Source organism: Melanotaenia boesemani, chromosome 20, assembly GCF_017639745.1.
Source record: "Melanotaenia boesemani isolate fMelBoe1 chromosome 20, fMelBoe1.pri, whole genome shotgun sequence".
Lineage (NCBI taxonomy): Eukaryota > Metazoa > Chordata > Actinopteri > Atheriniformes > Melanotaeniidae > Melanotaenia > Melanotaenia boesemani.
The window spans coordinates 13,588,033-13,614,177 of NC_055701.1; the positions used below are offsets into that span (position 1 = coordinate 13,588,033).

Genomic DNA, 26,145 nt, shown 5'->3' on the forward strand with positions numbered 1-26,145 from the left:
CTAAGGTGCTAGCTTGCACATGGTAATTTTATTTTTACCAGGTGTAAGTCATTACTGATAGACTTTAGATATATATATACACACACACACACAATTTTTTCAGTTAGGTTGTAAGCCTGTATATATAAACGTACAACCAGTCTCTGTAGCAAGTCCGGTTGAGTCAGTCCAGTGAGCTTTTATCTAATCTGAAGCAGAGTCCTTATCTGTTTGATCAAGTCTCTAATCAGCCAGCTTTGTCCAGACAACAAGGGGCCAACATAAGGCAAAGAGGAGCCTGAGGCCTCTGTTGCCTCTGCTATAAAACTCATTTGTAGACAGGGACGCACCCTTTTGTAATACTATGGCTGATTGGGAAAAGACTCACCACATAGATATCTGGAATTTAGCGTGTCTCTTTCTGTTTGTTTTATTGGGTGTGGAATATTCTTTGGAGGTTGTGTGGCACAACAAAATGCATTTCTGTTGTAAGATAATGAATTCTTGAGAATTTGCTATACTTACTTTTGCTTTCCTGCTTAGCAGAAGCAAACATTTGGCATAATCTGTGGTTTAACGCCACATTTACATCTCAGGTATTTTAACATCTTTCCTTCTCTAACCCTAAACTATGGTGGTTGAATTTTAATACACCCTGACTTTCCAAACCCTTCAGCTCCCCCACCCTGCAGACCTGCTCTTATCTCAGCCTCACCAGGTTCCTTCTGGCAGGCACAGATGGCAGCCCATTCGCGTGCAAACCGCAGACTGAGATCTGATTGTCCTGATGTCTGCCTTTGTTTTACAGTAATGCCCTCAACCTAACCATGAGAAAGAGCTGTAAGTAAGCTAATTTACATGTATTAATTAAGGCCCATAATGAGCTCAGCATGATAGTGAGTTTGAATGCATTCCTCTGGTATTGTGCAAACTCTGTGGCGTTCTAAAGATTTCGCAGTCTTTCAGATGGGGTGCAGATTGTAGATATGGAGGAATGATAGGAGATAAAGAACTAAAAACAAAGACAAACAGGTCAGTTTACCCATGCAAGCCTCCCCCTCACCGAAACACGCATGAAGGTGTTAATGAGAAATAAACAGGCTGTTAGCTACAGTTACACTCCATACAATAAAAATGCAAATGACCAGAGCAGTAAAAAGTAGACATTTGCTTTATATAAGTAGAAATTGTACAGTTACATGTATAAAAAACACTGAAGTACATAATTTTTCATTGAAAATAACATTTCACCCACAAGGTGCACATAAGCTGCAATGCATGAGCATGTAAGAACATTTGATTTCATTTGATCATAAATATAGCTCAACTAAACACTATAGCTAAGTTTACAAACGCCTGTTAAAACAGACTGCTTTGGAATGGTTTAAATCAGTTTTGCTCATTGTTGATAAGTAAATACTTACATGGTTGTGCCATCCAATACCACAGTGCAGCTTCAGCCAGACAACCATGAAAAAATTGCTCCGACCTCAGCGCATTAACATCAAAGTGTATTTGTATAAGAGCTTGTTTTCTTTTCTCATCCTCAGGCTTCAAACACTGAGCTGCAGTGGTCGCTCTTACTACCGCTCTTGTTTAAAAATCTGACTACTGGGACATGGCCTCGCTACGGAAGCCAACACACATGGCAAATAAAGGCAAGGTAGGGGTAAAAGAAAAAAAAAAAAAAAAAAAAAACTTGTCAAGGGCATAAGGCTCTACCTCCTTAATTGTACCTGAAGGGAAATCCCTTCAAATAGTATCTGGCAGAGGCAACAGGCTGGCAAACAGATCAAACAGCCACTGAGCTGAAGCCTTATAAATACATCACATTCACTTGCTCACTTCAAACAGCCCGGCTTCTAGAGGCTGCTCCTCATCCACACAGCTGATTGTGTTCAACTTGTTTTCTGCGAGAGCGGAGTTCTCTTCTTAAGTACTACGATTCTGTTTTACTTGCAGTTGCCAAGTTGTTTGTCAGCTCTCCTTCTGCTCCAGTGACTCCAGCTCCACTGTTTTTCTTTTATATATCATAATGAAGGAGCTTCAGGAACTTTGGATTTCTTCACATACACCTCTGATGTTTCATCAGGCACCAGATGACTGAAGCTGCTCCTGAAAGAGGCAAGAAGTCGTCCTGCAAAGAACAAAAAAAGAGCCTTGTTAAACGCATTGGCAACATCACTAAAGTAGCATGTTCTGACTTGATATACTCAACAACTGTGTGTATTTCAACTTTAAAAAGCCTAATGAAAAGATTAAAAGGAGGCAAATGTTTACTTAGCAGTTTTAGTCGTGTTGCAGGTGTGCTTATACAGGCTTACTGTGTAGCATGTGTGCACACATAAGCATTTAATGAGTTATGTTCAGAAGACAGTATTGTTTGATGGGTTTACATTTAAGCATCTTGATTACAAAATAACATTTCAGATCAGAGTATAAGAAGGAGTTAATAGACATCTTGACTTACCTGTCCACGTCTTCTGACTAGTCAGAGTGAAGCTGTTGCACTGAGAATGGGAGTTGCAGATGTATGCTGCCTCTCTGGCACTGTGGACTGACAGCATGCAGCCCTGCTGGCTGTATGATGGCCAGCAGCGGTACGCCACGTTCCCGGAGGTCCCCATGCCTTGCATCACGGTGTAATCTAATCACAGAGAAGATACCGCTTCAACACACAAGGCTAAGAGATTGTAAAGCACTTTCTCAGGATAAGGTGAAAGTTTAATGATCCCCAAAAACTAATACAGCTCAGTGCTGAAACAAGGCTACAAAAAGAATAAGCTACAAAGAAAGCTGAAAGTAGGAATGCTGCTACATCAAATGGACTCCTTGATTGAAAAACATACATCCTATTATCTCTTGCAAACCTAAAATGTTCCTTAAATGCCCTAATTTATTCATGCCCATATTATCTCAAATAAAACATTTACACGCTACTAACAACTTTAAAATTAGTTTAAACATTTTGCTTTATCTTATTACCAATTTTCAAAATTATTTAATTCCAACAAAAATATTTCAATGTATTATTATTATTATTATTATTATTTCTAGATGACAAAATAATTTGGTAAAAAAAAAAAAAAGAAAATGAAAAAGTTACATTTCTAAAAAAAATTGAATAAATAAATAAAAAATATCTTCAGGGCAAAATTCCTAAATAATGATAAGGTAAACAAGGTTTTTGACAGATACAGATGTTTGCACACGCACACACACACACACACACGTGCACACACACACACACATGTGCACACACACACACACACACACAGAAAAAAAATTACTGCTGTTTTTTTTTTAAAGGAAAGACTTCTTCTTCTGTATCTAGAGTACAATCACATATACCAGTCTGAGCTTTGCTGCTACAAACTGTTGCTTCATGCTAAAGGTAGAAAAAAAAAAACTTCTTCAGTTTCACCTCCCTCCTTCCAAACATTTGTGTAACATTCATCATTATAACTCTTTCAGTCAGACGTCTGGTGGATCTGGCCTTAAATCATCTGCTACACATTAGCCGGAGCCATGAGAGGAAAGCATGCACACATATGTCTGCACGCACACACGTGCCAGAACTGGACAAAAGCTTTGACTGTGAGCCCGCATGGAGGAGGCACCCTGTTACAAACTGTTAACCTTCCTAAATGGCAGGAGGTGGCATGAGTGTGTATCTGTATGTGAATGAGCATTGTTTGGAGGAAAAAAAAGACACGAGGATCTGCTTTCAGAGTCTGTAAAAAGGAGACAAGGAGAAGAGGGTATCTATAGGGGAGAAAAAAACATGAGGCCTGTTGGGAAGCTAAGGGGTGGCGGACCTCAAGTGTTCAGACAAAAGATGATAAATGGGGTTTCCTTCTCATAATAAATTACAGTGTTCTCAGCAGCGCTTTGATCTTAAATAAATTAAGTTTTTGCTATTATGTACACACTGAAAAAAGCTACATCTTCACCACATTTAGCCTCGTCCTTCACATTGTATATGATCTCAGCTGTGGAAGAATTACACCCACATTACTGGTGACTCTCCATCTGTCAGCAATTTTAAATTAAGACTTGAAGTCTGATGAGTATCTTTCTCTGTCTCATACACAAGCTTGTGCAGCTATCTTTATTATGACATTTAATTAACCCAAACACTCCCTTAACCATTTCATTGCTAAGTCTAATCTTAACCTAACCTCAGTTCATACTTTACCCCTATCCCCAACCAGCACCTCAGAAATGATCATTTTCTTCATTAATTCAGGGATTTGGTCCTAATGTGGACATCTAATCCTGACACTATTCTGAACAATTTAAAACAAATTGAAAAACTACCACAAACAAATAAATTCACATATTTACAATTAATATTATTTATTAGAAACAAAGTTTTTGGCAACTTAAAAGCCATCAAGTTGTTTATGGTTGAGCAGGATAAAAGCATTATTTTTATCAACACTACTGTTAGCACAGTATGAAGCTAACTGGTAGCTACTCACATTAGCTCAACAACTGGAGTGGCTCATCTACTAAACAAGATTTGTCCTCAACTTACTTTGTTTAATCTAAACCCACAATATGTTGAAATAACAAACTGACACATTTTTAAATCTCATCTCACACACCCACACACACTCTCAGCGGCAGCAGTCGACTCCTAGCACCTCCTTGTTAAGCTGAAACATTCCCTCCCCATGTCAGCCTCAGTACCCAGGCCTCTTTACCCTGTACCTCAGATTAAATTCACAAAGCACTGCTATATAAACAGTCCAGCATCTGGGGGACGGAAAAAACCTCCCTACAGGAACGCAGCCAGTCATTCTGTTATTAATATTTCATACGGCTGAGAGGAACGGCGGGAGGGTGAGGGGGGCGCAGCACAATGAGTGGAGGCGAGTTGGGAGTAAAGAAAAGTGAAAGGCTTTCTGTGCTTATATGGAGAGAATAGAGAAGTGGGGCAAAATGTTTGTAAAAGTTTAGCTTTTATTACATATTTAAGGCTAAATATAAGTTCTTATATAATGAAAGAAAAATGTTGTCAAAAATGCTTTATAATCTCGCTGAAAGTAAAATTAAAAGAAGGCTAACGCATAACACGCATCCCAACACTGCTTTTTCTTCTTTTTCCTTAAATGAACGCTGACTGTGCTTTCTGAGCCAGACACATGTAGAATTAATCCCACTTTGTTGGTCTTGTCTTCTCATTCCAACTGCCTAATAAACCTGTCAAAACAGCCTGAGCCAGAGAAACAACCACCCCTCATTTTTTTTCAAAGATATTAAATGAAAACAGGGGTGTAGATTGTCTGCTTATTCCTCAAAGTGGATCAAAAAAGCCAATCATTTTCACCAAGGGAAAAAAAAAAAAAAAGTCTACAAGGGAGCCCACTGTGCTTTATAAAAGCAGCCTTCATTCCACGTGCTCTTACCCCTGATTATTGATGGAGGCAGGTTGTCCAGGTGTAGGCCTGACTTGTACAGGAGGAGGATGTGTTCAAAGGCTTCCAGCGTCTGATTGATGTCAGTTTTCAGCTCCCCTGAACACACATAATGCATTAAATCTGGAAAAGACTGAAGTAACTAGATGAACAAAGTCAGTCAATATAAACGATTTGGCATTTTTAGCACAACGTGATCTCAATAGATAACTTATATTCATCGTAGAGTCATCAAATGAATGAGTAAGAGGCCTGTTGTTACATGACTGCTGCAATGGAATGATTCGCTTTCTGATCTTCAATAGTTAATCATGTCAGCGTGACTCTTGTCCTCACCTGTGGTGTTCATGATGTGGTCTACCAGGTGTTTGAGGCCTGGCGGGGCCTGGTGGGGCAGCAAATACGTGAAAAAATACCTGGAGCCAGGCAAAGACAGCAAATTCAGAGAGACGGAAAGACAGACAAGCCCCATCACATAGTTCCCACAGAACATGACTTTTCTCACTCTGCTGTTAGAACAAACCCAGCTCATAAAGTTGTCAAAAAATTTAAAGCAGTTTAAAGGGAAAATACTCCAGATTTCCATTGAAAGTAACAATGTAATCATCACACTTCCATCAAACAGAACATTTCCAGCTGTATGTCTTTACTATCACCACTTTAGCTGTCAGCTAAGCCTATATTTTAGCCCTATCCATCCATCTCACATCTATCACGCAGTAAAACTGTCACTTTTTTTCCTTACCTGTAGGCATTGTAAATGTTCCTCTTCTCATTCAATCCCTCACACACACCCTGAGACGAGCACGGCAGAGTGAAATTTCTGTGTGGGAACTGAAGAGTGCAGTCTGCGTTCGACTGACAGGCAGTCTCTTCGGGACTGGCATCGTCCAAGTCTGTGAGCTTCAGTTTGCCGGAAACGGTGACGAACTGCCGCGGCTGGAAGTCCAAAAGCCCCATAGAGCCCAGAGGAGACTGGGAGAGGAAGTGGAGGAGCCTGACCAGGTCCAGACACACCTGGAGATCAGACATGTCAAAACCTGATCAGCTGGGGCAATGACAGTGGAGGTGTAACAAATTGTTCTTAAAACTCCAAATACGTGGTCTTAAACGCTGAAACAAAAATTAAATAATTATTTAGATTTATGAAGAAGAATTACCGCTCGATAATTTGAGGATTTCTAATTTAATATGTTGGATTTTTATGGTGAACTTTTTTGCCAAAGAAAATCGTTTTTCACATTTTAGCTATCCATTTCCAGAGGCTGTTTTTGCTGGAGTCTTTAAATACTGTTTTTGAAATGAGATAAAATAAAAAGGCTAATTAGAAGGATTTAGCCACATGCTGACAGAGCACAAAATGTTTTTGTCACTATAAACATAGCCACAGTGTTAGGTAATCCTCTGTATTTTTTTTTTACTTCACTTGGTAGGATTGGAGCACAGTTTAAAAAAAAAAAAAAAAAAAAGAAAGGGTGCTGGGTGAAACCAAACACCACTGGATTACTGTAGCCTGCGCAGATGCAACGTAGCTAAAGGGGGCCCGAGCAGCTAGAGAGGGATATTATGAGTGGCTATTTGAGTAATGCAGAAAAATGAGATCCACAGTTGAGATAATTGCAAAACATTAGGCTGCTTTTGTCCGTCCAACCTACCAAACATGCAAGCTCCAACAATATTTTCCTCCACCTCCTCCCAACCATTCTTTCAAAGACGTCCATGCGCGAAGAGATGCACATATTTGAATCACTGGAGTGTAAATTCTGCTTTTGTTGACTTCCACTGTGAGCATACCTGTGATGGGGGTTGAGCTGAAACTCTGTGTGTGTGTTCTGGGATGGGATGACATACCCAGCCAGGAGTGGATTAACTCCAGGACCCATCTCCATTCCAACAAGGGCCTGATCAAATACACTGAAGGGCAGATGTCAGACCCCAGGAGTTTCAAATGTCTGCCTGCCTCGTCTTTAAACCTTCATCTGTCTGCCAAAAAGCGCCTTGGCTTGCCATGTGACACTGACATCTTCTCTTCCAAAGTGCAGAGAAGTAAATAAACGATAGTGCCCACATTTCAACAGCTAATGCACGTACCCTGAATCTATCCTCCCATGGGCTTTGGAGCAGCTGGATCATCTGGAGAGGATTCCCCTGCTCCAGAATGACTGCAACTCTTCCTCCCTCAATTCCTCTTCCTCCTTGCACTCCTGCACAATGACCCTTGAGCTGCAGAGGGGAATATAACAAAGGTTAGTTACAGTAAAAACAGACAACAATCATCAAGCTTCTGTTTGTTTTTGAACTTCATAAGAATACAAATAAGCAAACGAGACAGGTTGTTGCTTTTCTAAGCTGAAAGCACAAGATGTTCTACCACTCTACCTCTCAGGACCGCTAACATGTGACAGCAAAATCACATTACAGCCCTGAGGGGATTGTGCACTTGTGAAATTAATCAATTAGGCTGTCACACAACTGCTGAATTTGAGAAACAAATGTACCGGTTTAGTTCAAAACTAGCTCCAAATTGTGCTGTAATGGTTTGAGTGAATAAGCGCTCAGAGTTTCAGATGAAACCTGGGATAGCAGAGAGGACAGAGGCACATTGTGTGCTCCTTCCAAACTGGACCCAAAGGTCAGAGGAGGGTCAGTGAATTTAATTTAATTACATGGGAAGGCCCTGCAGAGCCAGTCAAACCTTTCATCCAGCTCATCGAGGGTGAGACAAAGGAAAATGTGAGCGGTGGTACATGGATTATGGAAAGTCTTGATAATATCCAGCAGTAGTTTCACTGCTCAGAAATCTACAGTAGTTTTCATAATATACCATAAAATGTACTGATTCCTGTCTCTCATCAGGACTTTAGTTGTAAAATATAGATGCATCAAAACTTTTGAAGGCGCCTTAATAGACAACCAAAACATACTAAACATTTCACCTTTATGACATTTGGATGCTGCAGCCTTTGCAACAGCACCATTTCTTTTTTCAGCTTGAAAGAAACCAGCTCACGGCAGCCTTGCGGATCTTTATAATCCTCCAAACACTTGCCCATGTCTATGCCCTGCTCGTTGACGAGTTTTAACGCCACAAGTTGACCTCCAGTTAGATTCACTTTGACAACCAGTTTGGTGTATCCTGACCCAAGAACCTCCACAGTCTGCATGTCCACAAGAGAATCACAACCCATTTGATCCAGATGCGCTTTTCTGGAGCCAAGTGTGATCTCATTCCACAGACTGTAATCCGAAATTGAGTCTTGCTCATGCTTGGAGGAATGTCGACTTTCTGTCCGTTTGTTTTCATTGTCATCATCAGGTAAAAGCAGCGGAATAATTTCTTTTCGTCTCTCGTTTAGCTGGTAAATCAACGACCCACGGAGTGAAGCCAACTCCTCCTCATCAGCAGAAATCGTTGCATTAGGAACAAGCGATATTTTTGCTCCAAACTGCTGCACGCTGCTGATCAGAAGTGACACCAGAATAGAAAGAACTACGAAAGCCAGAAGGGCGGCCGCGCGTAAAGAGTTGCCCATCCCGGGCATTTGCCTTTCTTGGCAGGGCCACTGCTGTTGAAAACACGCACAGTCACGAGCCGAGACGACCACTCGCTCCAAGTGAAAGGACTTTCTGCTGGAGAGACGCTTGGCTCCTTGTTTCCACCTCCCCGGGAACTCCCTCTAGAGGTGTGTCCTGTCTGCTCGTAACTTTACACCCGCCGGACAACTTTGCAGGAGAGCTCGACCTCATGTTGTCACTCAGTGCTGCTCTTCGCAGCTTCATTTAGAAGAGCAGCCGTCAATTTTAACAGAAAGAATTCATTTACACGATGAAACCTGACATTAGGCAATTCTAAAAAAAGACTCGCTATGAGAGAGAAACAATAAACCAAGTTACACACACATATTTGTTTCATTATTTGGCAAGATTCTAAAGTGCTTTGTTAAACTGACTTTTTATTTTCTTCTTTCTGTACATAAGGGAGAGACTGCTTGGAATCAGGAGATTGGTGTCATATACAATCTGCCCCACAGGTGGCAGCAAAATATCTTTTTCATTTTTGAATAAATAAATAAATAAATAAATAAAAACTTCCTAAAATATACAATGCAAATCAAATGATTTAACAAAGCACTGTAAATAAATAAATAAATACATAAATAAGCACCGTTTTGGTTGAGTTTTTAAATGAGTGTTTTTTGTGTTTTTACTTTAATGTTTTCTGAATTTTTTTGGTGTTGATTTTGGTTTTGTTGTGTTTTTAAAAATATTCTACTTCACACACACATTTGTTGTGTTCTGCTTTAGTTTTGCTTTTGTCTTAAATGCTGTGTTGTTTTGTTGAATACAGTGAAATGCTGTTGATCTCTGTGAAATTGTCTTTATATCAGCTACATCAGGTCACATCTTTTTTTAAGTTTCCACACAGTCTTCCTCTTGTATCTCTGTTTATCCACATGTTTTTGTGCCACATGCCTTGAAGCTGCACTCCAGCTTTAATGAAGCGTTTTCCTTCCCATCACCATTCACAGGCAGAAATCTGCCACAGGAAATTACCATGGCTGTCACCTCAGTACCAGCCACAAGCCAAACCCTCTCTTCAGCTTCTCATTACATGTGTGTGTGCCTGGTATATATACCCTATGTGTCTGTCAGGCCCTGGATCTGTGTGTATTTGCATGCTTTCTCATCATTTGTGAGCAGCTTCCCAAAGTAAGTTAATAAGTGTTTGAAGTCAACAAGGCATTAGCTGTGTCAGCTGCCACGCATGCTGTTCAGAAAATTTCATGCCAACCACCAACACAGCAGGCTTTTGTTGAGTTTGAGGACTGCATTTCACAAAAACACCCAAAGACTTCATCAGTTGCTGTTTTCAGTAATTCACTTCAATCTGTTGCTTTGAATCAGTCAGCTTAGATGTTCACTCGACTCACTGAACAATTAATGAATCAGTGCTGAACATCATGATGTATTAAGAAATTAATACAGAGAAATCAGGCTACAGTGTTGAAATAGAAAAAAAACTGATCTCCTTTGTCTTTGCTTGTGGTCTAAAACCATAACACTTTGATCTACTTCTTATTTTTTCACACATTATTTATATATATCTGCCTTTCTTCCAGTACATCACTTACTCTTACCCCCTCAGTGATGGCCCCTTAGTGACGAGGGCCCGGAGACATGATTCATATTTATAACCAAGGCCAGACCAGCGGTTGCCTCATTAGCAGCGACTCACACAGGTCTGCTGTGTCACAGTTTCTCCTTTCTTTTAAGCCTGCTTGGCTTTCACAGGCTTTCACTTCTTACAGTATTTCTCAGTTGCTAAAACACTAAACTCCATTCTCTAGGCTAAATTGTCAGAAGCCTAAACACAGGTATCAAATCAGAGCCCCTGTGGTTTTCTGTGTAGTGTGTACTGACTGTTCAGTGATGTTCTACATTTTGATATACTTGGGGCATGAACTGACAACAGTGTTTGGTTTTGAGTGCAGATAAAACTGTTTTAAGGTGGTAGTTAAATTTTGCAGCAACTGTCAGAGGTTTTGTGAAAGCAGTTTGAATTATGGTTTTAGTGTTCAAAGATGTGAGGAAGTGAGAGCATATTTCAAAAATAGTGTTTTAGCACTTGAAAAATGCTCTAATTGAATTTGTTTTCTGACTTTAATGTTTTTAATTTTCTAATTTCATTTATATTTTTAGTAACTTCACAAAGTTGTATACTTTAAAGCTTTGTTAGGTTTGCTTTGTTGATGATAATAATTTGTTGATCAGTTTTGGGTTGTTTTTCTGATCCCAAGCCAACCCAAAGTTTGTTCTGAGTAGTTTAATGATGGGTCTGTAAGTCTGGAAGCCTATCAGAAAAACCAAATTAGTCCCCTTTATTAAGGCAATTGCAGTAAGTTATAACAGTGCACCAGCATTAAAGTGTATCTAATTATTGTCAATGGAATGTAAAGAATAGACCAAGTTTGACTTCTTTTAATTCCTTCTTTTTATTAGGGAGTATTTGACACTTCTAAAGGGGTGAGTATAATAAATCTGCTTTTATTCAGTCAAATGACAAATGCACTACTCCTCATTGGTTGACAGACTTCAAATAAAATGAATTAGGAGGAGTGGATTTCACCTGATTTGACCACCAGGATTGACTTGAGTAACTAATATCAGCCACTGTGCTCAGCAGCTGGAAGTCTCAGATTAGTTATTTTAGTTGAGCGCAACATCCCTTCCAGTCAATATATCCTCATGAAGATAACTAATCTGTGTCTGTTGCTCTTGGCCGCACCAGTTCCGCAGGTATGCGAACTACTACTCATTCTCCAGCCGCGGCTCCAGCACCGCGGCCGGTTGGACAGCGACCTCGCACCGTCCTCAGCATCAGAGCGGCTCCACCAATCAGAGCGCAGCTCGAGGCAGATTAACCCAAACAGCCCCGGTGTTGCTCTGTAGTAACAGCCCCAGAAACAAGCCCGTACCGCTGATCCTCGTGGAATCACTTTACGCAGATGAGATATAAGTTCTTTGGTTAACCTTGACTAAAATGACTGGAAGCTGAGCAGGAAATAGTGCATGTCAAAGGCGAATCAGGAGGAAGATGGATGCTTGCTCGAGAATAGGAGAAAGCACGGATGCGATAGTGATGGACGATTCTCCTGTAGATGAAAGGGACATTCAGCAGGCTTGCCAAAGGTAGGTTATTTGTTTTGGACCCTGGATTTATCGTTAGTTTACAGTGACACCAATCTAGAAGAAGAAGAAGAAAAAAAGCAGAAGAAAAAAACAGATTTTTTTTTTAACAGTAGCCGTAAATGTGAATGTGTTTTACCCTCCGGGTCGCTGAGAGTATCAGTCAGCAGCAGCTTCACAGTCGAGCAGGTTATGTTGTGAACTATAAAATTCTATACAGTTTAAAAAAAATCTCTTATTTTGTTTTTAATTCACCATCATTCCTATTTCAACGCCATGATCTCATTAATTTTTCATTATGTTAGGATTCATGTTTTGTACACTGATAAAAAAAAACAGATGAACGCCCACCAGATTTTGTCAGCTTAGTTTTAAAAATTTATATTAAGGAATAAAAGGAAAAGTTAAATATAATGGTAGATTATCTGTGTATGTTAGGAGGACAAACAGAGTCAAGTTTAATTTAAATAAGCTTTGTGCTTTTCTGTCTTTGCCTTTGACAGACTGCATAGAGCAGAAATGACACTGAGACCTGTTCAGTGTCATCACCCTGCTTTGGTTGAGCCAGATCTCTGGGTTAATGATGTTACTCATTTTTTTTCCACCAGCAGCCCAGCATGTGTAAATATATATATATATATATATATATATATATATATATATATATATATATATATATATATCAAATGGCAGAGAGGTTTTAGTCATGTAAGCAGAGCTCTAAACATCTGTAAAAGCCCCCCCTTCCCCCCCCTTTTTTTTTTACCTCTGCAACAGGCCACATTTTTGACTCCTCTCTTGCTTTCTCTTCCTACCCAAAGCAGAATCTCAAATCTAATTTTGTAGCTAACTGAACTTAGCTTAGAGTAACATGCAAATGAAATGTTGGTCTGCAGCTGTATAGTAGTGATGATAAATTATACAAATAAGAATTTTATTCAGCTCTTGTTGACATTTCATGACTATGTCCACTTTGCTGTACAGGTTTATGGATGGTTTTCTCTTTACTCATACATGCGCGCTGCGTATTATGCCAAACTACCACATGGAACTACTTTAAGTTTAGTTGCCCAAGGAAACTTTGGCACAGGTGATTGGTTGACAAACTGCTCCACCACCTGAACACTTATGGACATTTTGTTGTCATTGTGCTTTGTTAGTGTATTGTTTTTGCCTCTGGGTGTCAGGAACAGCCTGGTGAAAACCTTCCTGAATACATTTTTCTATTCTGCAATAAAAATTGATGAATTCCGTAAATTGCTCCCCTTGTATGTGATCATCATTTACAACAAAATCAGGCTTGAACATAAAAATTAGTTCCCTGTAGCCAGTAGATTACATAATTTATACCAACAGTAATGTAATGTCAATTTTAAGCCACAATGGAGCCATAAACAGAGTTCATTAATTTATGGAAAAAAAAGACTAAGTATTTGGCAGTAATAACTTTTGTGTGTTTAATTGCTCACTGCAGCACACAGAAACTAAAAATAAGAGCTGCTGAGCACATTTTGGTCTATTTATTATTTAGATCTTATTATAGTTTTATTGTAGCACAAAAACAAACTTTGTGGTTCAGAGCTTCACCATTAACCAGCTCTGCTAATGTACATTATGCTACCAATTTAGCAGACTACTCATCATCTGTGTGCATGATTACAGGATGAAACTGTGTGAGGTCACTTAGGCTCTGTTTGACTTACTCTGTTGCCATGGCCACAAGACAGGAAGTGTGGTTGCATTCAGACTGCTTTGGAAAAACAAGCATGTGGCAGACAACACAGACTGCTTTGCTGAGACACATTCATTTATATCACATTGGGTCCAGTATTTTTTTTCCCCCTTTCTGTATATTTGGACAAAAATTGGGATTCTAAACATGATTTCTTAAGTGAAAGATCTGTGCAACAGCAGATCATTGAAGTAGTTTAATATAGAACCTATTAAGGGTGCATAAACAAGGCATTTAATGATTTGAAAGTGATGGTTTGAATTGGTTTAATATGACAGAAATTAGATGGAAAAGTTTTCCCAGCATGATACATATCAAATGTGGAAAACATAGCTTTAAAATGAGAGTGGTGTCATACCTGCACCTCCTCCACCAGTGCACTCATCTTCCCCTGTCTACTGATCACCGGTTCCGGCTACAATACCCCTGATTCATCTGCCTCTGCCATTTTGGATGGCACCTGTGATCAATCATCATCAGTCTCATGAACAACCTGTCCACATTGCTACTTATACCATCAGTTCACCCTAGTGATTGTGTAGTCTTGTTTTCTATTCTGTTCTACTCTAGTTATTTAGCAGACACTTTTATCCTCTGACCACGCAGGATTAAAACTTCTCTAACTGCTGCCTGTGTTTGTGTCTGCCTCTACACCGGTCAGAGCTTACAAGTGGAAAAACAAACAAACTGTAGTTTGCAAATTTGAGCGTTGAGCGGTGCCATGGAAAGTAGATGGTTTTAACCTCTGTATGGAGTTTGAATTTTTTCCTGGTGCCTGCTTTGGTTTTCTCCAGATGTTCCTCTTTCCTTTGAAACTTGAGATACATGGACTGTACGTGTGGTTAATTAGTGATTGTATACGCCTCTGTCTTGCATAGTTGTCTACATCTCTGTGATAGCTTTCTGATGGACTGGTAATCTGTCCAGAATAGACTTAGACTTTAGACTTTATTAATCCCTTAGGATAACTCCCTCGGGAAATTCAATACTCTCCACCTCTTGAAGTTGGTCTGCTGGGAAATCCTACTTACTCATGTTTAGTAGGTTTATTCATCCCTTTTACAATGTTAATTTATCATGTGATAAATACAGCTGAAGATTACAGTAATGTTTTTAATACTGAGGATATATTTTTTTCTGTTGTTTCACAGTAATTTGTTCTGAGCTTAATGTCTGAATTTTCTGCAATTTACCCAGTAGTTTCTCAGCATTTCCCTCCCAAATATGAACCTCAGTGTGGTGCAAGTAAAAAAAAAAAATCTGTGGATCAACAAAGTTAATTGGACTAATCTTTTGGGAATCATAAATTCTTGTACTTGATTTTATATCTGTCTAGTTGTTAAGATATTTTAATTTGGACCAGAATAGTAGACCTACAGCCTAACACCATCTACCACAGAGCCATGCTGTTCATATTTACCAAGTTTAAATAAAGCAAAACATATTACAGAAATGTGAGAGGAAAAACTTCACGGTTCTCCTGAACAGCAATTACTCTGTAAGTCATCACATCAGACTCTTGTGCTATCTATCCTGAACAGACGGCTACTCCTCTAAAAGTTGTTGACATGGTACCACGATGTGAAAATAGTCCCCAAATCTCCCTTTCTGTTTTCATCCTCCTTCGTCCTCCCTTCTGTTTAAACTGGCTCTCTTAATGTCAGGAGCCCAGAAATCCATTCCTTACCTTATTACTTCTGTTCGGCTGTTCAATTTTCCCCTAAGTATGAAAAGAAGCTGAGCCAAGAATTACAGTGTAGAAACTGAGATGTCAGTCAGCATTTACAAAGCTTTAAAAATTTTGCTCCTTTGCTGCTTCTCCCACTGTCACACCTCTGCCAATCACACCTTCCCTCCTCTTATAACATTTACATTTTTTTATATTTCTCTTCTCTCCTCAGTGAGATCCCGGTGGTTTCTCTGTGCCCTCCTGACAGCTCTGCCGAAGCACAGTTGACAGTCATCCAGTCTGGAGAGGAGCTATGTGACAGCTGCAGCAGCCTTGGCAGACCTTCTTCCTCCTTTCAGCTTTATCACCAAGTAAGCCTGAGTGTGACTGCACTGCTGTTCAGCACAGATATATGGGGACCCATTAAAATAGGAGCTGGATTTTGCAGGCAGTGGCAAATATAGTAATTGTGTTGCTCAAAAGACCTGAATGATACCAAAATCCTTGAGAGCAATGGATGATATACCCACTTTTTATTTAGTATAATTGGCTGTGTATATCTTTATTCTTCCTCTAGGTGCCCCAGTGTCTTCAGCCTGGAGACTATGATTCATCACAGCCCCGAAAATGTCCCCACTGCAGTCATCAGAGGCCAATCAAACCTCACGCCGGCTGCGATACAATCGGGCGTCATGCCGAAGGAGGTGTACTGGTGAAAGTGGGACACAGCTGTAGCTCCGCCCATCAGGCATCCTGTCACAAGGCGGTGAGATGTCACTGGCTGCATGGGTCAAATGAAAGCGGTGCACAGAAACCAAAGCAGCGACATGTGGTGACAGTAAGGTGTGTTAAAGAGTATACAGACAGTGTACAGTGGCACGTGGTCTGCTTTTCTTTTTCATTATGCATCATTCTGTTAAGTAAGCGACAGATCAGATCAGAACTGCAAGCAGGCCATCTGTAGCTAGCGTCATAGACACTGTCAGTCTATGAAGCCATGCTATTGTTAGTCATGCAGAATGAGGTCTAGCATTATCTGGGTGAACTAACTTTTCCCTCCCAAGAAAAGACATCATCTCATGGCATCATCTAATCTCTATGTATGTGCATCAGTGGTACATGCATGCAAGTCATTAGTGCTATGGGCACGATGCACCACCAATGATGCCATCACAGATACCTGAATTGTGTTTTCAGCTTTTGCACAAAATACAGACAACAGGTTTTTCCCAAAAGCAGTAGAAGTGAGCATCTGAGACGAATTAGTTTCCCAAAGAATTCCATGCCTTTGGAATCCTCCTTCTTGTCTAAATTGATTTTCAGGTTACATTTCTGGATGCAGTGGTGGACTGCTTTGAGTAAAAGTATTTTCCAAGGAATTCCTGACCCCATGTAGCCATCTTGACCATAGTTCCATGACACTTTCTCTTGCAATTCTGCCTTAGAGTCTTAAGTTCACTCACATCCCCCATTTCTCCAAACTACTTCAATCTTTTTACATTATTCTGCACTCCAGATGTAGAAAGATCAAAGTTGTTTACAATCTTGCACTAAGATTTTTTTTCTAAATGACCAATGATTCTATGACTGAGTTTGGCACAAAGTAGTGAGCCACAACTCATCCTTGCTTGAAAAGTCTAAGCCTTGGTCGGATGCTCCTTATATACCCAATCCTGACACCCTCACCTGTTACCAGCTAATCTGTTCTTGATTGTGTCGGCTATTTTTTCTTCCATCAGATTTAAATGAGTTTTTCTTTTAACTTTTATTTGTTAAATAAAAGTTATAATAAATTAACACACAAAAGATTTATATCTTATAAAATTTTTAATAGTTTTTGTGGCATATAGCTTTTTAGTTACACTTGTGCTCCCAGTGAACTAACGAACTGTTTTTGTTTGAGCTCATCAAACAAGATGTGATGTGTAGTGAGCTTTAATGCTGCTGGCAACAGGATTCTGTTACAGTCTAACAAAGTCAAGCCAGCTGTGTCCACTTGTCTCGTGTGCTAATTTAAGATGATTATCTGATGGCGATGTGTAATGCTGTGTCATGTTAAAGTTTATGACTGTAAAGTTAATTCGGAAATTTGACTAAAAGTCAAGCTATTTCTATGGAAACTGATATTGTTGTTTCATTTTTAAAATGTCTTTTGAACATAATAATGTTTTATTGTTGACAGAGATGGAGGACTTTACTGCATCCTTAGAAAGTAAGTACTGAGACTTATTTTCTGTCATTAAATTGAATAATTTTATTTAATTTATTTAACTGAATGCTTCTTCTTCTATGGTTTCTGGTTGGTAGTTATACCCAGGTGATAGTTGACTTTCCATTAGCAGTCCTGCTGGGTTGTGCCATCCTGCTGCTGGGATGCTCACTGGCTGGATTGTTCATTGGTCCTCTTCCAGACTTCTCTGATCCACTGCTGGTGGGTAACAAACACCCACAGAGGGTGGTGTTAATTACCAGTTTAGCAAACCAGGGGTAACCATAATCTGAAACTTTTTAGTTCCTAAAAAGGAGGCAGTTAAAGAGATGTCTTTTAACACCACACGAATAAAACAAGCACACAAACAAACCCATAGAAAAGAAATCTCCAAGATTTTAATCCTAAAATGTCACTTGCTGTATCTCTCCTGCCACCTCCTGTCAGACCTACAGTGCAAACCTCAGTCTCTACCTTAGGCTGTGTTAATTACAATTTCCTTAATGACTCACGAGCTCAGACAGATCCATTTACTTTAGTTCTCAGTTCATATTCACTGAGCCACTCTGAATTTGCTCACACTGGCTGTCATCTGAAACAGATAAATCTTATCTTGACAGAGATGCAAGCTTTCTGAGAAATCCTGATTAAGAAATGATTAAAAAAAATATCACTACATCATTAAAGACTAATCTGAACTACTTTAAATGGGAAAATCATTTGATTATGCTGTTTTTTTCCACTGGAAAGAGAGGGTGTGTGTGTATGGGCGTTTAGACAACATTAGACATTATAAATGATGCTGATGAATTCAGGCTGCTGCAGTGGGTTGCTTGGCATTGGTGTTCATTCTCTGTAATTAGCTTTGATGTTTGCTTGAGTGTGAATCTCTCTCTGTGTGTGTGTGTGTCCTGTTTCCTAAGGGTTTCAAGCCGCGGGGTACTTACATTGGAGTCCGTCTGTCCAGCTTGCTCAAGCTGCAGGAAAACACTGGCCCAGGGAAAACTCTGTCTCCTTTACCACCCCAGCTTAATAAAAGGTCAGAGAGATTCACTATAATGCAGAGTGTGTCTTGGGAGAGTGCCCTACTGGCACTGCACAGACACAGGCATAGATATCAGGAGTAATGCAGGGGATACTGTATGTTCCCTAAAGAATTTTAAAAAGCTTGAGGTTTTGCTGGAGCAATTAATATCTTTCTTAAACACCACCCCACAGTATGTTTTAGATGTTATTGGAATGCAGAAATCACACTATTATGGCATGTTTGAAACATTTAGTTAGCCTTTGCTCAAAGGTCTGCAATATTTAAAAAACACTATCACTTGAACTTATAGCTTATTCAACTGACTTTATATTTGACGAATAAATAGTTAGATTTCACTTTACATTTATTTGTCAAATGTTCAATCGGGTTTTGTAAATATGTATTTACCTGTTTTAGATCTGGAGTTATTGTCAGCAGAAACAGTAATGGCAGTCGAGATGCCTCCAGAGCTCGTAGTAAGAGGATGCTGGCTACACACTCCTCTACAGACACCTTCCTGTGTGATACTCCAGGTGAGTAACTCCCGGTCAGCTAAACTCTTTTGATAAACAAGTCATTCACAGAACTGTTTTCTAAGTCCCAAAACTTATAATAAACTGATAGTGGGAATTATTTAAATAATAATAATAATAATAATAAATTTTACCATACCATTAAAAATAAGATATTTAGTCTTATTATATTAAAATTGTTCTGCACAGATGTCATTTGCTTTTATCTTTTTGCAATTACACCACAGTACATTTTTACAAGAACTTGATTATTTCTGACCTTCTCCACTTCTTAATCTTGCATGCTGCACCCATCTGCCTCTCAACATGCAGGCGAGCGTTTGGCCCAGTTGGTGTTTCGATCAGAAAACTCGGCTAGTCTGTGGAGCCTGAAGGCGATCCACACCATGTGTGAGATGGAGCAATCCAGGGTACACTCTGATTCACTCATTCCTCACCTTTCTTTAACCGTTTGCTACTTCCTTTTACCCTCCTGTGTCATTAGTGTCTATTCCACTAAAACACTGTACATTACTTATGTGAGATTAATTGCTCTAATGAAATGGTTTCAAAATTGGGCTCAAGTTAAAAAAAAACCAAAAAACTTTTCTGCTGTGTGAATCAGATTTGCTCCCAAGCCAAGTTCCAGGACTTGTGCCAGCGGCATGTGAGAGCAGAAGCAGAGGGAATGTTCAGAAGCGGCTGTTGTCCGAGCTGGTCTCTGGGGAATTACTTGGCGGTCCTCTCTAATGCCTCCTGCTGCCTCAACCTTACATCACAGCAGGTACTGCATCTTTCTTTTCATCTGGAAAATGACTATAACCAAATTAGGTCAGATTCTAGCAGTTATTGAAGCCGTTATTTTTGTTGTTGTTTCTTTGTAAATTATACATTGATGGGGTCATTTTGTCATGTTTCATAATGGACAATTTTCAAACAGCAAAATAACTGTTTACCTTGGAAATCGTAGCCTGCTTTGAAAGTTTGGAAAGAGTCTGCTTGAATCCTTGTCAGCAGTTAATTAACATCAATCTATCTAAGGTTTTATGGGTCCCTTGGTGTCAGGGTTTAATGAACTGTGATGCCAGTAAATCATGGCATCAGTTTCCAAATTTTGTTTTGTTTTGCATTATTTAAAGAAATGCTGTAATTCAGTTCTTTTATATACTTTCTCTGTAGTTATGAAAACTGATTCTACTGTCATAAGTATCTGTTAGGTGTATAGCTTACACCACTGGCTCTGTCTAAAAATCACCTACCAGCATCCCTAATGCTCAGTAATTATCACATTAACCAGCTCTCATTCTCACAGCATCTAACAGGTTTTTATGTGCTGGGTTATTTCTGTCCTTTAAAGTGGCAAACTGCCATGTAGGTATAGAAATCATACTAATCTAATTTAATTTTCTGCTAAACAACACGTTTCCCATATCATAAAGGAAATGTGGGGGGATTACTTTGAGCAGATATTTTACTATAGCTTAACTCTGCTGTAGTGTCTAATTTCCATTATCTTTCATTCACCAGGTGTCTGAGTCGTTAAACCTTCTCCGGAAATGTGCTCTGCATTATCATGAAGGACACCTAGTTGAAGGCTGTGCTGAGAGACCCAAACATGGCAGCTGTGCCTCTGTTCCCTCCCGCTGCAAACAATCCCGCATCGTTTTCCAAATCCTGCACTTCCTAGTGGACAAGGACTTTCTTGGCCCGCAGACTGTCGAATATCAAATCCCAACGCTGAAGTACAGCCTTCTCTTCCTACCTGTTGACAAAGGAGAGCACATGATGGAGATATACATGAATAATCTTGAAGGCAGGGATCTGACTTCCAATAATACAACTATTACTGGCATAGACTTTGGCATCAAGAAGACTTTGTTCAAATACTACTTGGCCAGAGATTTAGTATACCCTGTCCTGGCTGTTGTATCCCTTCTGCTCACTATGACTTTGTATCTCCACTCTTTCTTTAAAGTAGCATTATCTGTACTTGCAATCACAGGCTCACTCCTAGCCTCCTACTTTTTCTACAAAGTAGCATTTCGCCTGACTTTCTTTCCTGTGGTCAACCTCTCAGCAGCTCTCATTCTCTTAGGAAGTTGCTCCAATCAAGTTTTCATTTTTGCTGACTTCTGGAATCTGCAGCTAACACAAAACCCCTCGTCCTCCCTGGAGAAGAGAGTAAATAGAGCTTTGCAGGAAGTTGGCTATTTGATTTTAGCCTCAGGGTTGACCTCCAGTGCAGCATTTTTTTCTGGCTATCTCAGCAGCATCACAGCAATCAGATGTTTCTCTGTGTATCTTGGGACTGCCTCTTTAATCAGCTCACTGTTTGCATTGGTGTGGCTGCCATGCTGCTTTATCTTGGGTGAGCGATACAGAAAGATGCCCTCTACCTCTGCAGCTGTGCAAGGATGGAAGCCCTGCTGCTCCAAAAACCCAGGCGGCTTCTGGGATACAAGTTCACGCAAGCGATGCCTCTTCAGTGTGGTGCAGAAGCTGAGAGAACTAAAACGGGGTCTCACAGACACTTCTAATTTATTGTTTCTGAAAATCCTGCCTTGTGGAGTGGTAAAGTTTCGGTATATCTGGGTGTGCTGGTTTGCTGTACTTGCAGCTGGTGGCACATATATGGCTTGCATCGACCCTGGCATGAAGCTGCCCACTCTTGGCAGCCAGGTCACCCAGCTTTTTCGCTCCAGTCACCCATTTGAGAGATACGACGCCGAGTACCGTCATATGTTTATGTTTGAGAGACAGAGAAATGGAGAGGATAAGCCTGTTACATTAATGCTTGTTTGGGGTGTCAAGCCAATTGATAATGGGGATCATTTTAACCCAAACAGCAATGGCTCTTTAGTTCTTGATCCTAACTTTAACATGAGCAAACCTGAGGCTCAGGTTTGGTTGAGGGATCTATGCGGACATGTCCAGAACCAAAGCTTTTATTCCCCTCCGTCACCTGAGGATATAGATAACATAACTGACAACATCTGTCTTGTGGAGCAGTTAGTGCACTGGCTTTCTGTCAGACGGTGCTCAGAAAGTGATGATGCCCTTCATTTCTGCTGTAACGACATCCCTTTCCCCTACCCTCCCAGTGTTTTTGAGAACTGCCTCAGTATGATGCTGGCGGAGAGGTATGCTGAGGGCCATCTGGGACACAGTGGAGGTCTGTACTTCCAGCCAGATGGCAGGATCGCTGCCCTCGTGTTGGCATTCAGAACTACATACCTCTACAGCTTCAACTTCACCAGGACCAATTCTTTTTACAGAGAAATCCTAACATGGTTTAACAAAGAAATATTAGGAGCACCAAAAGGGCTGGAAAATGGCTGGTTCATCAGTCCGCTCTCTCTTTTTGATCTGCAACAGTCTTTAAGCTCTGAGACTTTGGTAGTAGCTGGCTTCTCAGTAGCTCTGACATTTGTTTTTCTTCTCTTAACCACCTGGAATATTCCACTGAGCATATATGCTACTGTGGCTGCAGGGGGGAGTGTGTTTGTCACTATCGGCCTCCTTGTACTGCTTGAGTGGCAGCTGAATGGCATCGAGGCTCTGTTTATATCTTCAGCTGCAGGTTTGTCTGTTGACTTTATTGCTAACTACTGCATATCCTACAGCTTAGCTCCTCATTCAGACAAAATTGGAAAAGTCGCACACGCCACTAAAAGGATGGGATGTCCTGTGGCTATAGTTTCTGGTGCGTTTTTCTTTATAGGAATTGTCATGTTACCGGCCACGGCCCTGCATTTTAGAAGACTTGGGATTTTTTTATTTTTAGTGAAATGTATCGCTTGTGGATTTGCAACCTTTTTCTTCCAGTCAATGTGTTGTTTTTTTGGACCCCAGAAAAACTGTGGTGCAATCACGCTGTCATGCTTTTCTGAGCAGACAGATGGCATACTGACTTCTTGCTCTGAGCCAGCTTCCTCATCAACCTCAGCTGCTAACGGAACCTTTGGCAGATCTAGAATGAGGAGGAGTTATGACAAAGAAGCAGGTGGTTGCCTCTACCCCAACCACCAGCACAAGCAGAAACACACTGGAGGGGGAGGAGGTGGAGTGAACCAAAGGGCAGAACAGTATGAGCTACAACCATTGGCGTACCGCCTGAGTGACAGCTTTGAGAACAGCACCTGCACCAGTAAACTTTCCAACCGACCCTCTGTGCTCTCAGATGAGATTGAGTACTGTGGTGGAGATGTGGGCAAGAATAGCACGGATAGGGAGGGCGAAGAGATGTGCAGTCATCAGATCTGCCAACCACCACCGGCCCTCCAGACTTCATCTCCTTACAGAGAAAACACGCTTCGGCCAGTAAGCCTGGTGCAAGAAGATGTACCTACAGACAAGCTGCTGTGTAAAACCTGCAGGGGTCAGTCAGTTATTGTGAAGCCATGGAGCAATACATCTTACTCCTCAACATCAAGCATAGAGGAGACTATCATCAGCCACACAATGGAGACCAGTGACCAGCCATCTCTCTGCAAAGAGGAAAATACAACAAAGGAGGGTCATTCTCACCTTAAAAGACACCTCTCCTCCTATTCTCAGAGCTCCTGCGAGGGTCTGGAGGACTCCTGTGAAACATGCCTCAGTGACATCGAAGCGGGGCCTTCAAATCCACAACAACAAGAAAAAGAGACAGAGGTTCAGCTACAACCAGGACACCTCAATGGAAGGAGAGATACACTTCGGCTCTCGCTGAAAGAAACAGTTTACGAGACTTGTGGTAAGGATCGCACCAGCCGGAGTGAAGAAATAGTCATTTTGCCCAACAGTAAGCCAGATTTACCCGATGTTTGGATAAAGCGAGACGGACAACAGGAAGACACATGCTGAGCAATGCTATGGGCATATTTTGCAGTCACTGTGGAATTATTGATCTTAACTGATCAAGAAAAAATAAATCTCAGTATTTATTACAGTAAATATCGATTATAAAAAAAAACAAACTATTACACTTGCATAATACTGAAAGGAAAAATAAGGCAACAGCAAATGTAACACGAGACTGCATGTTTGTCTGATGTTGCTGTTAAAGTTGTCTCAGTGTCTGTTACAACTGAGGTTAGAGCATGAGTGTTTCTTCAGAAAAAGTCACATTAAAGCATGACTGTTTCACCCAAGTAGAGGACAGTGAAAGCTTTACATCAATCACAACTTTTAACCACCTTGAATTAAAGCCATCAACATAAAAACCATCACTAACTGCACCTGCTGCCTGCAGAGATAACTTTGTGCCTGGGACTTTTTATCTTCTGAACCTGAACACTCTGCACCGACGAGAATTTTAGCAGATACAGCGTGAACTCTGTCCTCCGTGCTGGAAGTCTTGAATAAGCTGTCTTATTATGGACTTGGGTCAGTGTATACCTCTTCCCCTAACCTTCCCCATTCTGTGTCATACAATAAAAAACATGTGAAACCTTTTATTCAGTTAATGGAACCCTGAAAAATCCTAAGCCTATTTTTCAAATATTTTTTTTAAAATGGAAGATTTTAACATTTGTCCCTTGAAACTACTTTTTTATTTTTGTTCTTTACCAAAATTCACAAGCTGAAATTCATCTGACAAGTTTCTATATGATCATCAATTAATGCTTAAAGCTATTGCTTCGTGTGTGTTTTTGAAGTCATACTTGGTGGTGTACTTCTGTGTTACCTGTCTTGCATTTGGTGTTATTTTTACATCAGTATCAGACCCAAAAATTAAAAAATAAAAAAATAAAGTAATTTTGTAGGTTTTCTGGAGACTATTTCAAAATGTGCACAACTTATCCTGCAGATGAGGGCGTACATTCATTCTGGATCCAATTAACTTCTGTTTTTACAAGTGAATCCTAAATATGCAGTAGAAAATAGCACCGTGTTAGTCATTTTTATGAGGACTTTGAAAGTGTTTCTTATATTTTGTTCAGCTCACTTATATTAGCAACAGCTGTTCAGTTGCAAATTACCTTTGGGCTTAATTGGATGTTCAGAGCAATTTTAAATTCACTCCATTGGAAGACTGAAAAGAACTAAAAGGTCAGATTTAGCTCAGAGGGACAAACTTAAAAAGATGAGTAGTGGAATATAGCCTCTGGATTTTAGCAAAGTTCCTTGAAGGATTGGTGTGAATTGACTAAAACGTAAAGCATAAATCTAACATGTAAAGTGCAAGCTGCTTTGTTTGTGTGGCGCCACATCAAGTTCATACACATGAATCAATCACTACCACATCTGGAGCCCATCTGAGTACGATCAGCTTGTTTTGCACTCACTTGTAATAATATGTATAGTTTATTCTTTGTGACCAAGACTTATAAAATTAGAACCTTGCACTTAGAACTAGTGTGTCATTTGTGGTGTCATGGCCAACTTTTCATGTTTTACTGTCAAGCTGAAAGTTGTTCTGTGCAATTTAGTGACATTGCCATAAATGTAATGTTTACCTACTGTGTGCCCTGTCTGTGCAGAAACTGGTTTCTAAAACAGATATAACACTAAACGTTAAAACGCATTTGGAACATTTAGGTGTAGACTACAACAATCAAGGATGTCAGGAAGTCTGGGAAATGTCTGAATGAGACCATGTGTGAAAAGAGGAGGCAAATATATATATAAATAATATGGCTATAAATGCAAAAACAGTTATTTTGAATGAGTCTGTGGTTTTGTTCACCACTTGCCATGCTAAATGCAGCATTTTGTTCTCTACATGTTATAAAGAAAACACTGACTTATGGAGTGTACTTTTAGCATCATGTCTTAACTCCGGAGTATTTTGTGTAGTAATCCCTCATCTCCTGACAATGTGGAGACATGAAAAATTTCTCGTTTGCTATTACAAGTGTGTTACAACAGTTAATGTCTTGACCAGATTCTTCAGAAACTGCCTGAAATTAATGTATAAAGTCTT

At 40.0% G+C, this 26,145-nt stretch overlaps 2 protein-coding genes across 3 annotated transcripts; one reads left to right on the forward strand and one right to left on the reverse strand.

The window, feature by feature from the left end:
* Nucleotides 1-1,048: 1,048 nt before the first annotated feature.
* pkdccb (protein kinase domain containing, cytoplasmic b) lies at nt 1,049-9,054 on the reverse strand. The gene is made up of 7 exons (XM_041971470.1): nt 8,339-9,054; nt 7,494-7,625; nt 6,148-6,419; nt 5,739-5,818; nt 5,394-5,501; nt 2,450-2,626; nt 1,049-2,116 (listed from the first exon to the last, which is right to left on the reverse strand). Exons 1-7 carry the CDS (start codon nt 8,942-8,944, stop codon nt 2,010-2,012), a joined length of 1,482 nt encoding a protein of 493 aa, XP_041827404.1. The 5' UTR covers nt 8,945-9,054; the 3' UTR covers nt 1,049-2,009.
* A 2,798-nt stretch (nt 9,055-11,852) lies between these two features.
* On the forward strand, nt 11,853-25,801 carry disp2 (dispatched homolog 2 (Drosophila)). 2 transcript variants are annotated; one of them, XM_041971467.1, is made up of 10 exons: nt 11,853-12,092; nt 15,723-15,861; nt 16,068-16,333; nt 17,673-17,702; nt 17,798-17,921; nt 18,623-18,738; nt 19,144-19,259; nt 19,572-19,669; nt 19,864-20,022; nt 20,766-25,801. In XM_041971467.1, the coding sequence occupies exons 1-10, from the start codon at nt 11,998-12,000 to the stop codon at nt 24,081-24,083; spliced, it is 4,461 nt and encodes a 1,486-aa protein (XP_041827401.1). In that variant the 5' UTR covers nt 11,853-11,997; the 3' UTR covers nt 24,084-25,801. The 2 variants fall into 2 exon arrangements, with proteins under 2 accessions (XP_041827401.1, XP_041827402.1); XM_041971468.1 differs by lacking the exons at nt 11,853-12,092; nt 15,723-15,861; nt 17,673-17,702; nt 17,798-17,921 and having other exon boundaries at nt 16,247-16,333.
* Nucleotides 25,802-26,145: the final 344 nt, after the last annotated feature.

Coding starts and splice junctions, on each gene's coding strand:
- pkdccb (XM_041971470.1), bottom strand. CDS start 8,944: ATGCCCGGGATGGGCAACTCTTTACGCGCGGCCGCCCTTCTGGCTTTC. Junction 7,626..8,338: donor AGCATCCAAATGTCATAAAG/GTGAAATGTTTA, acceptor TCCCCTCTGCAG/CTCAAGGGTCATTGTGCAGG. Junction 5,502..5,738: donor CCACATCATGAACACCACAG/GTGAGGACAAGA, acceptor ATGTGTGTTCAG/GGGAGCTGAAAACTGACATC.
- disp2 (XM_041971467.1), top strand. CDS start 11,998: ATGGATGCTTGCTCGAGAATAGGAGAAAGCACGGATGCGATAGTGATG. Junction 17,703..17,797: donor CTTTACTGCATCCTTAGAAA/GTAAGTACTGAG, acceptor TCTGGTTGGTAG/TTATACCCAGGTGATAGTTG. Junction 19,670..19,863: donor GTGAGATGGAGCAATCCAGG/GTACACTCTGAT, acceptor TGTGTGAATCAG/ATTTGCTCCCAAGCCAAGTT.